At 43.8% G+C, this 15,571-nt stretch overlaps 1 protein-coding gene across 1 annotated transcript in view; it reads left to right on the top strand.

The window, feature by feature from the left end:
- LOC143806938 (SITS-binding protein-like) overlaps nt 1-15,230 on the top strand; it is a 107,367-nt gene extending 92,137 nt beyond the window's left edge. The window contains exons 9-11 of the mRNA XM_077288010.1: nt 4,486-4,665; nt 9,696-11,041; nt 14,298-15,230. Coding sequence (XP_077144125.1) covers nt 4,486-4,665; nt 9,696-9,872 — 357 coding nt within the window. The 3' untranslated portion in view covers nt 9,873-11,041; nt 14,298-15,230. The remainder of the gene's footprint in view (nt 1-4,485; nt 4,666-9,695; nt 11,042-14,297) is intronic.
- Nucleotides 15,231-15,571: the final 341 nt, after the last annotated feature.

Raw genomic sequence — 15,571 nt, 5'->3', positions numbered from 1 at the left:
CTGAGAACAAGGATTTTGTTCCAGCAAAAACAATCTGAATATGCAGCATTTTACTTGTTTAGTAAAATACACCCCATAGTCCTCCATATATTATAATGTGCTCCACAGTCCTCCATATAGTATAATACACTCCCTATAGTCCTCCATATATTAAAATACACTGCTCAGTCATCCATATAGCATAATACACTCCTCATAGTGCTCCATATAGTATAATGCACCGCCATAGTCATCCATGTAGTACAATTCACTTCCCATAGTATAATGCACCCCATAGTTCTTCATATAGTATAATGTACTCCCCATAGTCCTCGATACAGTATAATGCAGCCCACATATAGTATAATGCAGCCACCACCCTACAGAATATAATGCAGCCACCCCAGAGTATAATGCAGCCAACACAGAGTATAATGCAGCCACCCCATAGAATATAATACAGCCCACCTCCCCATAATATATAATGTAGCCCCCATAGAATATAATGCAGCCCCCCATAGTATATAACACAGCCTCCCCATAGAATATAATACACCCACAATAGTATATAACACAGCCACTAGTATATACACAGCCTCCCCATAGAATATAATATACCCCCCATAGTATATAGCACAACCTGCATAGGAGATAACACAGCCCACATAGCAGTATACAGCACAGCCCACGTAGTATACAGCACAGCCCACGTAGTATACAGCACAGCCCACTTAGCAGTATACAGCACTGCCCACACAGCAGTATACAGCACTGCCCACACAGTAGTATACAGCACTGCCCACACAGTAGTATACAGCACAGCCCACATAGTAGTATACAGCAGAGCCCACACAGTAGTATATAGCACAGCCCACACAGTAGTATATAGCACAGCCCACATAGTAGTATATAGCACAGCCCACATAGTAGTATATAGCACTTCCCACACAGCAGTATACAGCACTGCCCACACAGCAGTATATAGCACAGCCCACATAGTAGTATACAGCACAGCCCACATAGTAGTATACAGCAGAGCCCATAGTAGTATATAGCACAGCCCACATAGTAGTATATAGCACAGCCCACAAAGAAGTATATAGCACAGCCCACACAGTAGTATTTAGCACAGCCCACATAGTAGTATATAGCACAGCCTGCATAGTAGTATATAGCACAGCCCACACAGTAGTATGTAGCACAGCCCACATAGTAGTATATAGCACAGCCCACACAGTAGTATACAGCACAGCCCCCACAGTAGTATACAGCAGAGCCCACATAGTAGTATACAGCACAGCTCATATAGTAGTATATAGCACAGCCCACACAGTAGTATATAGCACAGCCCACATAGTAGTATACAGCAGAGCCCACACAGTAGTATACAGCAGAGCCCACATAGTAGTATATAGCACAGCCCACACAGTAGTATATAGCAGAGCCCACACAGTAGTATACAGTGCAGCCCACACAGAAGTATATAGCAGAGCCCACATAGTAGTATACAGCACTGCCCAAACAGTAGTATACACCAGAGCCCACATAGTAGTATATAGCACAGCCAACACAGAAGTATATAGCAGAGCCCACACAGTAGTATACAGCACAGCCCACACAGAAGTATACAGCAGAGCCCACATAGTAGTATATAGCACAGCCCACATAGTAGTATATAGCACAGCCCACACAGTAGTATGCAGCACAGCCCACATAGTGGTATACAGCACAGCCCACACAGTAGTATATAGCAGAGCCCACACAGTAGTATACAGCACAGCCTACATAGTAGTATATAGCACAGCCCACACAGTAGTATATAGCAGAGCCCACACAGTAGTATACAGCACAGCCCACACAGTAGTATATAGCAGAGCCCACATAGTAGTATATAGCACTGCCCACACAGTAGTATACAGCACTGCCCACACAGTAATATATAGCAGAGCCCACATAGTAGTATACAGCACTGCCCACACAGTAGTATACAGCACTGCCCACACAGTAGTATACACCAGAGCCCACATAGTAGTATATAGCACAACCCACACAGTAGTATACAGTAGAGCCCACACAGTAGTATATAGCACAGCCCACACAGTAGTATATAACAGAGCCCACATAGTAGTATACAGCGCTGCCCACACAGTAGTATACACCAGAGCCCACATAGTAGTATATAGCACAACCCACACAGTAGTATACAGCAGAGCCCACACAGTAGTATACAGCACAGCCTACACAGTACTATATAGCACAGCCCACATAGTATACAGCAGAGCCCATATCTCTCCTCCCCTGCCTAGAATGGCCCCACAGTCCAGTAAAAAAAAAACACACTCCTCACCTCACCTCGTGCCCGCGGTGCTCCCTCCTCCTGTCTCGGTGGCTGCCGCTGCACTACCTGGGACACAGTGAGTGCGCGCGCACCCGCAGTGTCACAAGCAGAGCGGGGAATGATGGGAGAGGTAGCATCAGGTGACACTCTCTCCTACATCATTGCATTCAACTGTATAGTTGAATGCGGCGGCGGCAGCGCTGGGGGGGAGGGTGAGTCGGCGCGCAGCTGCCCACTACTAGCACCGGCCCTTCTGGCATTTACCAGAACTGCCCGATGGCCAGTCCAGCCCTGCACTACATACACATGTACACACATTACATACACACATTGCATACACATTTACAAACATTACATACACACATTGCATAAACATTTACAAACATTACATACACACATTGCATACACATTTCACTGGGGGTGAGAATTTCTTCTACCTGATAATACCCACTATGACTTAAAAAAAAATTAACACATTAGGTGCCAAATATTTTGACTGCTAATTAGTGATGAGCGAGTATACTCGTTGCTCAGGTTTTCCCGAGTATGCTCGGGTGGTCTCCGAGTATTTGTAACTACTCAGAGATTTAGTTTTTGTTGATGCAGCTGCATGACTTATGGCTGCTAGCCAGCCTGAATACAGGTGGGGGTTGCAAGGGAATCCCCACATGTATTCAAGCTGTCTAGCAGCCGCAACGGGACTGTCACCCCCTGCTCTAGCTCGCGTGTGCGTGCTTCACTTCCCACTTCAGAGAATGTCATGTGTGGATCTAACATTCCCTCAAGGCCTGCTTTGTCAGCACATCCCACAAGACTGTCACCAACTGGTCCCGCAACATCACATCAGTCGGTCCTACGCCTTGGTCGTCTTTTCTAACAATGGCAGTGTGAATTTCCTGGAGAGCGTTCATGTACTGCATTACCGTCTCTCCCTCCCTTTGCACAAGGCGAAATAGGCGCTTTCTTAACTTCCCTACGTCCGTAGGGTCCCCATGAGTCTTCTCCAAAATTTCTAACACTCTGATAAAGGTGTCTCGTTCTCTGGGGGGTCATAACATGACTGAGTCTCTGGCTTCTCCATTCAAAGCCATCATGGCCACCTCGGCCTCTAATGCAGGAACCATGGGATGCATCCACATCATCCCTCTCAGATTCTCAGTCCAGCTCCAAAGCATAGTATTATTCCCCGCAAACTTAGGGAAATTATTCAGCATGGCCCCCAGAGATATACTGGACCTAGGGCCCACCCCAACTGCTTGATCTGCCGCCTCCGTGCTGTTAGACTGCATCTTGCCAACTATGCCAAATGTGAGATAGCAGGAACGCGGGATGCAGTGATGAGCAGGAGGCAGAACAAGAGTTAACAGGTTTATTACAGGTATTACTCCACACAGAGAGAGACAGGGTTAAAGTGGAATAAACTTGGGCTTGTTATAAGGGTAGGAACAAACAGGAAACTGGTAAACTTATCAGTCTGATGGTTTCTGGGCGGTGGAAGCTTGGAATCCCACAGCGGCGGCGTAGGTGATGTGTGAAGTCTCTGGCCTGTTCCTGGAGGAAGGTAAAGCACTGTATATCGACGGAAACAGTGTGTCCTGACGACTTCAGACGAGGTAGCGGGTTACCGGGGCAAAGTTCACCAAGTGTCGCAGTCTCTGCCTCCACTGGAAGATGTTGCTGAACAGCCCTGGTGCCAGGGGTGTAGGTACCAGGTCCTCGACGGTCTGCCTGGTCAGTTCTAGGCCGCACACTCACGGCCGGTAGCGGAGCGTTGCAGGGTGAGAGCTCCGGTAGTCTTCCTGCCAAGTGTCCAGCTTTCCCGCTCACCATCCCTTTTATACCCAACACGCCCCCTACAGTCAAGTGCAAAGGTTTGTCCGGGTTGGAAAGCTTTCCCCTGCAACAATGGTGACAGCCTCAATAGTTCTAGAACCAGCATGAGAGAAGCATCCCTGGCCCGGTCCATCTTTCTACACATCTTCCTCTGAGAAAAGTCATAAGCATTGCCCCCACAGAAAAGAAAACTTGTATGCATATAACCTTAAAAAGTTTTTTTTCCGTTTTATACAAACGCATACATCATGAAGGTAGAGTGGACCATCTTATTATATTCTGCATTTTGTGGTTTAATTACTGAAACTCTTGATCAATCATTTGGTTAATTTCAGGTACTGAACCTTACAAGACGATACGTACAAAAGCATCAAGATTTGGTCTCCCCACTCTTACTAAGATATTCAGAAGACTGGCTGAACACAGGTGTCCCCATCTTTAGACCTGTCTGGTGGCTCAGTCCGTATGACCCAGTGGCCTTCACAGTAGACAATGAGTTTCTGATTGGAGATGAGGTAATGGCAAATAAACCAGTAGTAATATGAACTCTTCTTGAAGGGGTTCTCTGAAGATTAAAAGTTATCCTTTATCAATACGATAGATAATAATTTATTAATTGCTGGAGGTCTGACAGCTAGTACCCCAGTGACCCAGAGAATGGTGTCCTGCAAAGCCCTTTCTGACAGACTGAAAGTCAAATAACTATGGTTACCATGTATGCCATACACGTCCATATGTTGTCCATAGACCACCATTTTAAAAAACACTATGTTACTGTATACACACAAATCTAAAGACTATGTTAAAAAATAGGCTCTTGCAAATACAGTAATTGTACTAAATTCCTTTCTATAAAGGCAGCATCGCTTCTCCTTGCTTAACATTCCACTCGCCGCAAGGAGAAACGTTACTTCTTGGATCCTGGTCAGACGCCTCTCACACAGCCAAACCAGATCTCACACTTTACACTGACGAGGGGCAGTACCCCGAAACACAGTGTCTTCAAATTGAGATTCTGGTTTGGCTTTTATCCTGTCATGTGACAAGGCTCGTTAAAGGGTCGACATTGACTTGTAGGATTGCTACATTCCAATAGGTGGCACTAGAGTTCTAGTCCTCTTCCTCTCTGAAGAGACAATTTGCATTTTTCTATAAAGGCCTCATTCGCACAATTGTATTATCCGAAAGCTGTGCATAGGCATAAAAAGTCTCAGTAACTTTGTCACAAGGAGCACCCAGTGTGCCGCCACATGCTGCTTCAAAGATCTGCCAATAAAGGCTCATTCGGCATTCCGGGGTCCATGCACATCAGTCTGAGATCAGAACGCAATGAACAGACTGGCCAGAGCGGATCAGCCTCATAGAAACACATGAAGCCACACTTGGGTCAGGAAACCCATGGCCAGTCTGTGCATTAGTGTTTCGATCTCGGACTGATGTGCCCGGACTTCTGAATGAGATGTAGCGGAGTAGACAGACAGACCACATTTATTAGATAGCATGAGCCACCTTAAAGAATGTTACACCATTTCTTGATCTAAGTCAAGCTAACGATGTGTAAAAAAGAGAGGATTAATAGATTTGGCCATAAGTGTTGCACATAATTGTGGCGGTACAGAAATCATACAATAAAAAAACAAAATATTATCCAAGTCATAAGGTAAAAGAATTTACTATTTCCATGTGTTCCCACTTAAGGCTCTAATAGGTTTATATATGGAGGTTGCTGGATGTGGCATCAGGGCAGTTTTGGAAATTTTGCCCATCACATTGTGATTGTTAACATTCCAAAGTTTATTGGTAAAAATCAGCCTTGTTAAGCAGTGATCCCCTTCATGGATCATATTAGTGTCTGATGCTTTGATGTTGATTTCGTTCATTGTGCCAAATGTTTTACACATTCACATAAATACATTACAGGGGCCAAAGTATAAGGCGAGAGGCGCACACACTTATCCGAAGTTGAAGCCAATTAATCATCCTTTCCATTACAAAAGTAGAATCTCTGGAAACACAGAATATATTTAGAAGAGATTGGACAAGACACAGGCTCTTTCATTGTAAAACATTCCTTTGGTACAACAGTTTTTTGCACCTGTTATTGATTTTCCATGTTAGTCTCCGTTCACCTCGTATTTGTAGATAGAAGATGCATATGTCGCCTATTCACTCTCATTGTTAAAAAAAAAAAACAAGGGGCATTTGTTTCTGCAACATTTCTCTATACTAAAAAATGTCTAGTATACAACAATAAAGTAAAATTATTGGCAATAACTAAATAGGAAAGGGTTCTTTACAGTTAGAGCAGTCAGATTGTGCAATGCCCAAAAACAAGAGGTAGTAATGTCAGTCACTAGAACAACTTTTATATAAGGGACGGATGATTTCCTCAGTACACACAACCTTGTGCGTTATAGATTATTTAGTGACAAAAATGTACAATTGGAGAAAGTTTGAACTTGATGGACTGTGGTCTTTTTAACACTTATGTAACAGTGATTATCGTCTGTACAAATTTGAGATAAACTTCATGTTTTTTATAGGGATATTAAAAATGTGCATTGCATGAGCAAAAGTACATGGACACCACCATAATTATATAAATAGATGCATAAAATCTGTTAGCAGATTTTTTCTACCACATCTGAGAGCAGCTTGATGTAGAAAAAGAGAAGCTGAATCCAACACTGCATCACTTTGATTACTGGGTGCAGCACAGTTCTTAGATTTAGCATGAAGTAGAATTGAGAAAGCTGCCCCTGCCCACACCAGACTCTCTATGTGCTCACGGCAACAATAATGTCCTAAAAATAAAACCTTTGTTGTAAGTAAACAACAACACACAGCCTGATAAGTGACACATAATTGAAATCTGTGTTTTAACTCCTACGTCATGCTGTCCTGAGATTACGTAGCAAAAATCTACTGAAAGATTCTCTTTAAGTTAAAGATGGTTATCCGATGAACAAAGTACATTTGAATTAATAGATCTTGGAACAATAATAAGTTCCACAATTGAATGTGTTAAAAATGTTCCTGTGCTGAGATAATCTTATAGATGTGCCCCTGGGGTGTTCTGTGTAATGGCTGTGTCTGATCATACCTCAGCTCCTGGGCAGAGGTGAGGACTTATAAGTCACTTATGATAAGTGAGTACACAGACGATACAGCAGGGGCTCACAGCTGCTAATTTCTAAAGTAACACATTTCCTTGCCTGTTTTATTCTAGAGAACATTCTTATTTAATCAAAATGTCCCTTTTTATGACAGTCTGTAATCTGCAGCCTATTCACAGACGGCAGACAGATTTCTTAGGCAATGGGATGGTTATTTTCCCAAACTGCAATTAATATATTTTTCTCAAAAAAATTGTATGGCTCCTACATCTGGTAACTGCTGCATGTAAGGATGGGTCAACCAATAGCCCTATAATGATGCACCTAAGTATCAAGAGATAACCCAAAAAGAAAAATGGTGCTGCAAAATATCTTACAAATAGATCAACTCTATTAAAACTACTATATAATTGTCTAAGGGTCACTTCCGTCTTTCTGTTTGTCTGTCTGTCTTTCTGTCTGTCTGTCATGGATATTCATTGGTCGTGGCCTCTGTCTGTCATGGAACCCAAGTCACTGGTCATGGCAAAACAGCCACGACCAACCAGCGACAGGCACAGTCCGGCGGAAAAATGGCCGCTCCTTCCTCCCCGCAGTCAGTGCCCGCTCCGTACTCCCCTCCAGTCTGCCCTCACACAGGGTTAATGGCAGCGGTAACGGACCGCGTTATGCCGCGGTGTAATGCACTCCGTTACCGCTGCTATTAACCCTGTGTGACCTACTTTTTACTATTCATGCTGCCTATGCAGCATGGATAGTAAAACGATCTAATGTTAAAAATAATAAAAAAAATAAAAAATCGTTATATACTCACCATTCGTCGGCCCCCGGATCGACAACAGGCCTTTCCCGCTCGCGACGCTCCGGTAACAGGTCCATGATGCGATCTCGCGAGATGATGACATAGCGGTCTCACAAGACCGCTACGTCATCATCTCGCGAGACCGCAATGCACTCTTGAGACCGGAGTGCACGAGCAGCATCGGTAACCGCTTCGCTTGGATCCAGGGGCTCCGGAAGGTGAGTATATAACTATTTTTTATTTTATTTCTTTTTTTTAACAGGGATATGATGCCCACATTGCTATATACTACGTGGGCTGGGCAATATACTACATGGGCTGGGCAATATACTACGTGGCTGGGCAATATACTACATGGGCTGTGCGATATACTACGTGGCAGGGCAATATACTACATGGGCTGTGCTATATACTACGTGGCTGGGCAATATACTACATGGGCTGTGCTATATACTACGTGACTGGGCAATATACTACATGGGCTGTGCTATATACTACGTGGCTGGGCAATATACTACATGGGCTGGGCAATATACTACGTGGCTGGGCAATATACTGCGTGGCTGGGCAATATACTACGTGGGCTGCGCAATATACAACGTGGGCTGCGCAATATACAATGTGGGCTGCGCAATATATGACGTGGGCTGCGCAATATACGACGTGGGCTGAGCAATATACAACGTGGGCTGCGCAATGTACAACGTGGGCTGCGCAATGTACTACGTGGGCTGCGCAATGTACTACGTGGGCTGCGCACTGTACTACGTGGGCTGCGCAATGTACTATGTGGGCTGCGCAATGTACTACGTGGGCTGCGCAATGTACTACGTGGGCTGCGCATTGTACTACGTGGGCTGCGCAATGTACTGTGTGGGCTGCGCAATGTACTGCGTGAGCTGTGCAATGTACTGTGTGGGCTGCGCAATGTACTGCGTGGGCTGCGCAATGTACTGCGTGGCTGTGCAATATACTACGTGGGCTGTGCTATACACTACTCATACATATTCTAGAATACCCGATGTGTTAGAATCGGGCCACCATCTAGTATAAAATAAATATATAAACATAATTAGTATGCCCACTTATCTATTGCGGTACATTCCCTTATGGTTAAAATTTACATGATATAAAATAGTATAGGAAGCAAACTTACATAGCAATAATGTGGAGCCCTGAGAGATGTGCAGCCCTGCGCCCCGACACGCGTTTCACTCAGCTTCGTCAGGGGACATGTTCTGAGTGACACGTATGTTGGGGCACAGGGCTACACACCCATCAGAGCTCCACATTATTGCTTTGTAAGTTTGCTTCCTATACTCTTCAATCTGATGTATGTTTTGACCATTAGGGAACATACTGCGATAGATATGTGGGCACATTAATTATATATACTGTTTATAGTTTCGGGAAGTTGTTGTTAGCCCATCATTGTGATACTCTGAGTTTTTTTTTTTACAAAACTCGTTTTATTTTATATCTATTACAGATTATATATTTTTAAGATATTTTGTAGCATCATTTGTCTTTATGGTTTATCGTGCAAGGATGGGTGTTGTAAGTTATCCCACTCTATCCCCAATAAGCACTAAGAAGACTTATAGTGTCTTTATGTCTCTGTTCACAGATGCTTGTCGCTCCCATCACTGAGAAAGGCAAGATTCAAAGAGATGTTTTCCTTCCTGGAAAAGACTATAAATGGATGGACATGAGCACATCCCGGGTGTTTGACGGAGGCACAGTACTACAGGACTATAACTGCAGTCTGCACCAAATTCCTGTTTTTATAAAGAAAACGCCATAGGGCAAGTCACTTATTACAAACCTGTGCTTCCCTTCTAAGAACACTAAGTAGAAGTGACTCTTATTAGATGATAAGTGCATCTTATGGCACTCCGAGAATTAAACATTTGTAATGGACACATTCTACTAAAAGTTCTGTAAATAATATTTCTAGAGACCCATTTTGATGACAGAGCGTGATGGTTATACAGAGATGAGCAGCACAACATGAGCGGCACCACTGCTCATCTCTTCCTGAGAAAGCCATCTTTCACCAATCACTTCAGAAGGAGGTTAATGACTTAAAGGGGAACTGTCAGCATGCTATTTAATCTGAGGGCAGCATAATATAGTGCGAAAGACTCTGATTCCAATGATTTCTTACGTACTAGGCTGTGTGTTCTAGTTTCAATACAGTGTTTTATCAGCAGGAGATTATCACTGCCTGACTAGGTGTCACCTGTAGACCAGTCAGGCTAATCTGCGTAACCACACCCCCACCACTAATTGGCAGCTTGCTGTCAATGTACACAGGAAGCTGCCAATCAGGGGAGTGGGCAGGGTTATACACAGCTCAGCATTTCAGAACAGCTACCTCTACAACAGAGAAAACCGCAATTCTATCACAGCTGCATCAATCAGTCCAGTAAGTGATACATCACTGGAATCAGGTTCTCTGTTCTTACATCATGTTGCTCTCGGATTACAGATAAAAACCTGCTGACATATTCCCTTTAATTGATTGGCATTAAGTGTTTCCTCTGTTTTTAAAAAAGAGAGTATTCACCAGCTGCATTGTATAGCAGCTTCTGAGGAAAAGCATAGTACACCGCTCAAATGCTGCAGACCTTTCTTCTTTGAAAGGAAAGAAGGAATTTCATATCACTGGTGGACAGACTTTCTTGTCATTTAATGAAGAATGCAAACCAGGAGAGCTGGCTCTTTACGTAGCCTCTGCTGTAAATTGTAGGAATATTCCAAGGAGTCACAGAATGGTGATGTGTCATCTAATATAGTTCACAGTTTTCAGTAGGAGGGAAGGTATATTATTCATAATAACGAGAATATACATTTAAAGGAAGGGGGTCAATGGTACCATTTTTCAACACCACTGGCTTAATCTAGATGAGAAAGATAAATTCAGCTGTCCATCTCTGGGCTCATTCGTGATGCTGAGGTAGTTGGTATAAGGCCGGCGTCACACTCGGCGTAAGACAATACGGTCCGTATTTTACGGCCGTAACACGGCCGTAATACGGAGAAATGTTCCCAAAATAGTGATCCGTAGGCAGGGTGTGTCAGCGTACTTTGCGCATGGCATCCTCCGTATGTAATCCGTATGGCATCCGTACTGCAATATTTTCTTGCAGGCTTGCAAAACCGACATCTAATGGATTTATGTGCTCAAATGTTCGGGAAAACATATATACAGTATATATATATATATATATATATATATATATATATATATATATGTCATTGAGACACATATATACACTCACTGGCCACTTTATTAGGTACACCTGTCCAACTTCTTGTTAACACTTAATTTCTAATCAGCCAATCACATGGCGGCAACTCAGTGCATTTAGGCATGTAGACATGGTCAAGACAATCTCCTGCAGTTCAAACCGAGCATCAGTATGGGGAAGAAAGGTGATTTGAGTGCCTTTGAACGTGGCATGGTTGTTGGTGCCAGAAGGGCTGGTCTGAGTATTTCAGAAACTGCTGATCTACTGGGATTTTCATGCACAACCATCTCTAGGGTTTACAGAGAATGGTCCGAAAAAGAAAAAAAATCCAGTGAGCGGCAGTTCTGTGGGTGGAAATGCCTTGTTGATGCCAGAGGTCAGAGAATGGGCAGACTGGTTCGAGCTGATAGAAAGGCAACAGTGACTCAAATCACCACCCGTTACAACCAAGGTAGGCCTAAGAGCATCTCTGAACGCACAGTGCGTCGAACTTTGAGGCAGATGGGCTACAGCAGCAGAAGACCACACCGGGTACCACTCCTTTCAGCTAAGAACAGGAAACTGAGGCTACAATTTGTACAAGCTCATCGAAATTGGACAGTAGAAGATTGGAAAAACGTTGCTTGGTCTGATGAGTCTCGATTTCTGCTGCGACATTCGGATGGTAGGGTCAGAATTTGGCGTAAACAACATGAAAGCATGGATCCATCCTGCCTTGTATGGAGCATCTTTGGGATGTGCAGCTGACAAATCTGCGGCAACTGTGTGATGCCATCATGTCAATATGGACCAAAATCTCTGAGGAATGCTTCCAGCACCTTGTTGAATCTATGCCACGAAGAATTGAGGCAGTTCTGAAGGCAAAAGGGGGTCCAACCCATTACTAGCATGGTGTACCTAATAAAGTGGCCGGTGAGTGTATATATATAGTCTGTACAGCGCGATATCTGTGAAAAGCCGGTAATTCAATTGCCGGCTTTTCATTTCTCCTTCCCAAACCCGACATGATATGAGACATGGTTTACATACAGTAAACCATCTCATATCCCCTTTTTTTTTGCATATTCCACACTACTAATGTTAGTAGTGTGTGTATGCAAAATTTGGGTGCTGTAGCTGCTAAAATAAAGGGTTAAATGGCGGAAAAAATTGGCGTGGGCTCCCGCGCAATTTTCTCCGCCAGAGTGGTAAAGCCAGTGACTGAGGGCAGATATTAATAGCCAGGAGAGGGTCCATGGTTATTGCCCCCCCCCCCTGGCTACAAACATCTGCCCCCAGCCACCCCAGAAAAGGCACTTCTGGAAGATGCGCCTATTCTGGCACTTGGCCACTCTCTTCCCACTCCCGTGTAGCGGTGGGATATGGGGTAATGAAGGGTTAATGCCACCTTGCTATTGTAAGGTGACATTAAGCCAGATTAATAATGGAGAGGCGTCAATTATAACACCTATCCATTATTAATCCAATTGCTTTAAAGGGTTAAAAAACACACACACACATGATTTAAAAGTATTTTAATGAAATAAACACAGCGGTTGTTTAAATATTTTATTGCTCTCTCAATCCATTTGCAGACCCTCGCTTGACAAAACAATAAACCCACAATATACATACCTTCTGCTGACCCGTCACGTCCCACGAGGTAATCCATCTGAAGGGGTTAAAATAATTTACAAGCAGGAGCCCTGCTAATGCAGCTGTGCTCGTGCTTGTAATTCCCCGGCGAATGAAGGAAATGTAGGTCATTGACCTACATTTCCTTCAGTCGCGGTGATGCGCCCCCTGGTGGATGTCCTCATATGACCTGGAGCGTGGGAAAAAGTTCCCAGGCTGCAGTTCATGAGAACATCCAGCAGGGGCGCATCACCGCGACTGAAGGAAATGTAGGTCAATGACCTACATTTCCTTCATTCGCCGGGGAATTATAAGCACGAGCACAGCTGCATTTGCAGGGCTCCTGCTTGTAAATTATTTTAACCCCTTCAGATGGATTACCTTGTGGGACGTGACGGGTCAGCAGAAGGTATGTATATTGTGGGTTTATTGTTTTGCCAAGCGAGGGTCTGCAAATGGATTGAGAGAGCAATAAAATATTAAAACAACCGCTGTGTTTATTTCATTAAAATACTTTTAAATCATGTGTGTGTGTGTTTTTTAACCCTTTCAAACAATTGGATTAATAATGGATAGGTGTCATAATTGACGCCTCTCCATTATTAATCTGGCTTAATGTCACCTTACAATAGCAAGGTGGCATTAACCCTTCATTACCCAATATCCCACCGCTACACGGGAGTGGGAAGAGAGTGGCCAAGTGCCAGAATAGGCGCATCTTCCAGATGTGCCTTTTCTGGGGTGGCTGGGGGCAGATGTTTTTAGCCACGGGGGGGGGCCAATAACCATGGACCCTCTCCTGGCTATTAATATCTGCCCTCAGTCACTGGCTTTACCACTCTGGCGGAGAAAATTGCGCGGGAGCCCACGCCAATTTTTTCCGCCATTTAAACCTTTATTTTAGCAGCTACAGCGCTGAAATTTTGCACATACACACTACTAACATTAGTAGTGTGGAATATGCAAAAAAAAGGGGATATGAGATGGTTTACTGTATGTAAACCATGTCTCATATCCTGTCGGGTTTAGGCAGGAGAAATGAAAAGCCGGCAATTGAATTACCGACTTTTCACTAACACCGCTGCGTATTTCTCGCAAGTCACACTGATGGTCCATGTGGAATCCGTATTTTTCTCGCCCCCATAGACTTTCATTGGCGATTTTTTTGCGCAATACGCTGACAAACGCAGCATGCTGCGATTTTGTACGGCCGTAGAAAGCCGTATAATACTGAACCGTAATATACGGCTGATAGGAGCAGCCCCATTGAGAATAATTGTGCCGTTTATTTTGCGAGTTTTACGGACGTATTTTCTGCGCTCTTACGTCCGTAAAACTCGCCAGTGTGACGCCGGCCTTAGAGCGCTGAACCCAGTGATTGGCTGCAGCTGTAGCCATGACATCACCGCTGCAACCAATCAACAAAGATAGGAGCAGCAGTGGCGTCTCCGGAGCAGGGGAGGTTGAGATTATTATTTTCACCTAGAGCAAGCCGTAGTGGTTGAAAATCTTTTACCGGGAAAACCTTCTCAGAATGTGTATTTTAATTAATAAGGATAATATACCTCCTATCATAAATCAAGATTCCGATATGGCTTGCATTCTTCACTACTAGGACAACCCCTTCTTGATCTAAATGTTCGGCCCCAATAGAATAAAAAAGCCTATACTCACCTCCCATTCCGGTGCCACTCCTGTGGTATCGGCACTCACGGTCCTGGGGCTCCCATGCCATTGTTATGACGTGATGCCTGTCGCCCAATCAGCACTGGCCCTACTTTCAGACAAATTAAACATGAAGAGGAAGTCCGGGATGCAGCTGATCCCCAGCTTCCTCTTTATGGTCAGTTTATACAAAGGCGGAGACAGTGACGCTGATTGGGCGCCGAGGTCACATGTCATAAGAACCGCACGAGAGCCTCAGGACCGGGAGTGCCAATACCCCGGGAATGTCACCAGTATAGGTGAGTATAGGCTTTTTTGTTTTATCAGTGCCAAACATTTAGACCAGTCACATATACATTTTCGCTCTGGTCGGACAGTGTCAGACTGTGTAGCGTCTCTCCCCACTGGTAACATCCAGTTGTGTAACTTCCTTCCTAGATACTTTGCCCTTGGCTCATGCCTTGAACTAAAATTCTCGTGTGTTGTAATCTTGAAACAATTTAAACCATATGATATTTATTGTCAGTCTTAGCAAATCAACTTCAATATCTACCTCTAAGTATTAACGAAATGATCTAATGCTGCTCCTTTCTCCAACGTCTGATCTACACCAAATCACTGCTGCTCGAATATAGTGGTAATAAATTTATCATATTTTCTTACCTTTCTGGTTTACTGTTGTTTTTTTTTTTCTTTACATTTTCTAATCTTATTCTGGTCTACAAAAGGTGGTTTGACCACCACTAAGAAAAGTATACAATGCCTACAAGTAGTATTCAACCCCCTGCAGATTTAGCAGGTTTACACATTTGGAATTAACTTGGCATTGTGACATTTGGACTGTAGATCAGCCTGGAAGTGTGAAATGCACTGCAGCAAAAAAGAATGTTATTTCTTTGTTTATTTTTTTTTTAAATTGTGAAAAGTCTTTTCAGAGGGTCATTTATTATTCAACCCCTCAACCCACCAA

This window comes from Ranitomeya variabilis, chromosome 2 (assembly GCF_051348905.1).
Source record: "Ranitomeya variabilis isolate aRanVar5 chromosome 2, aRanVar5.hap1, whole genome shotgun sequence".
In the NCBI taxonomy this organism is placed as follows: Eukaryota; Metazoa; Chordata; class Amphibia; order Anura; family Dendrobatidae; genus Ranitomeya; species Ranitomeya variabilis.
This window is presented reverse-complemented; position numbering and strand designations above follow the sequence as displayed.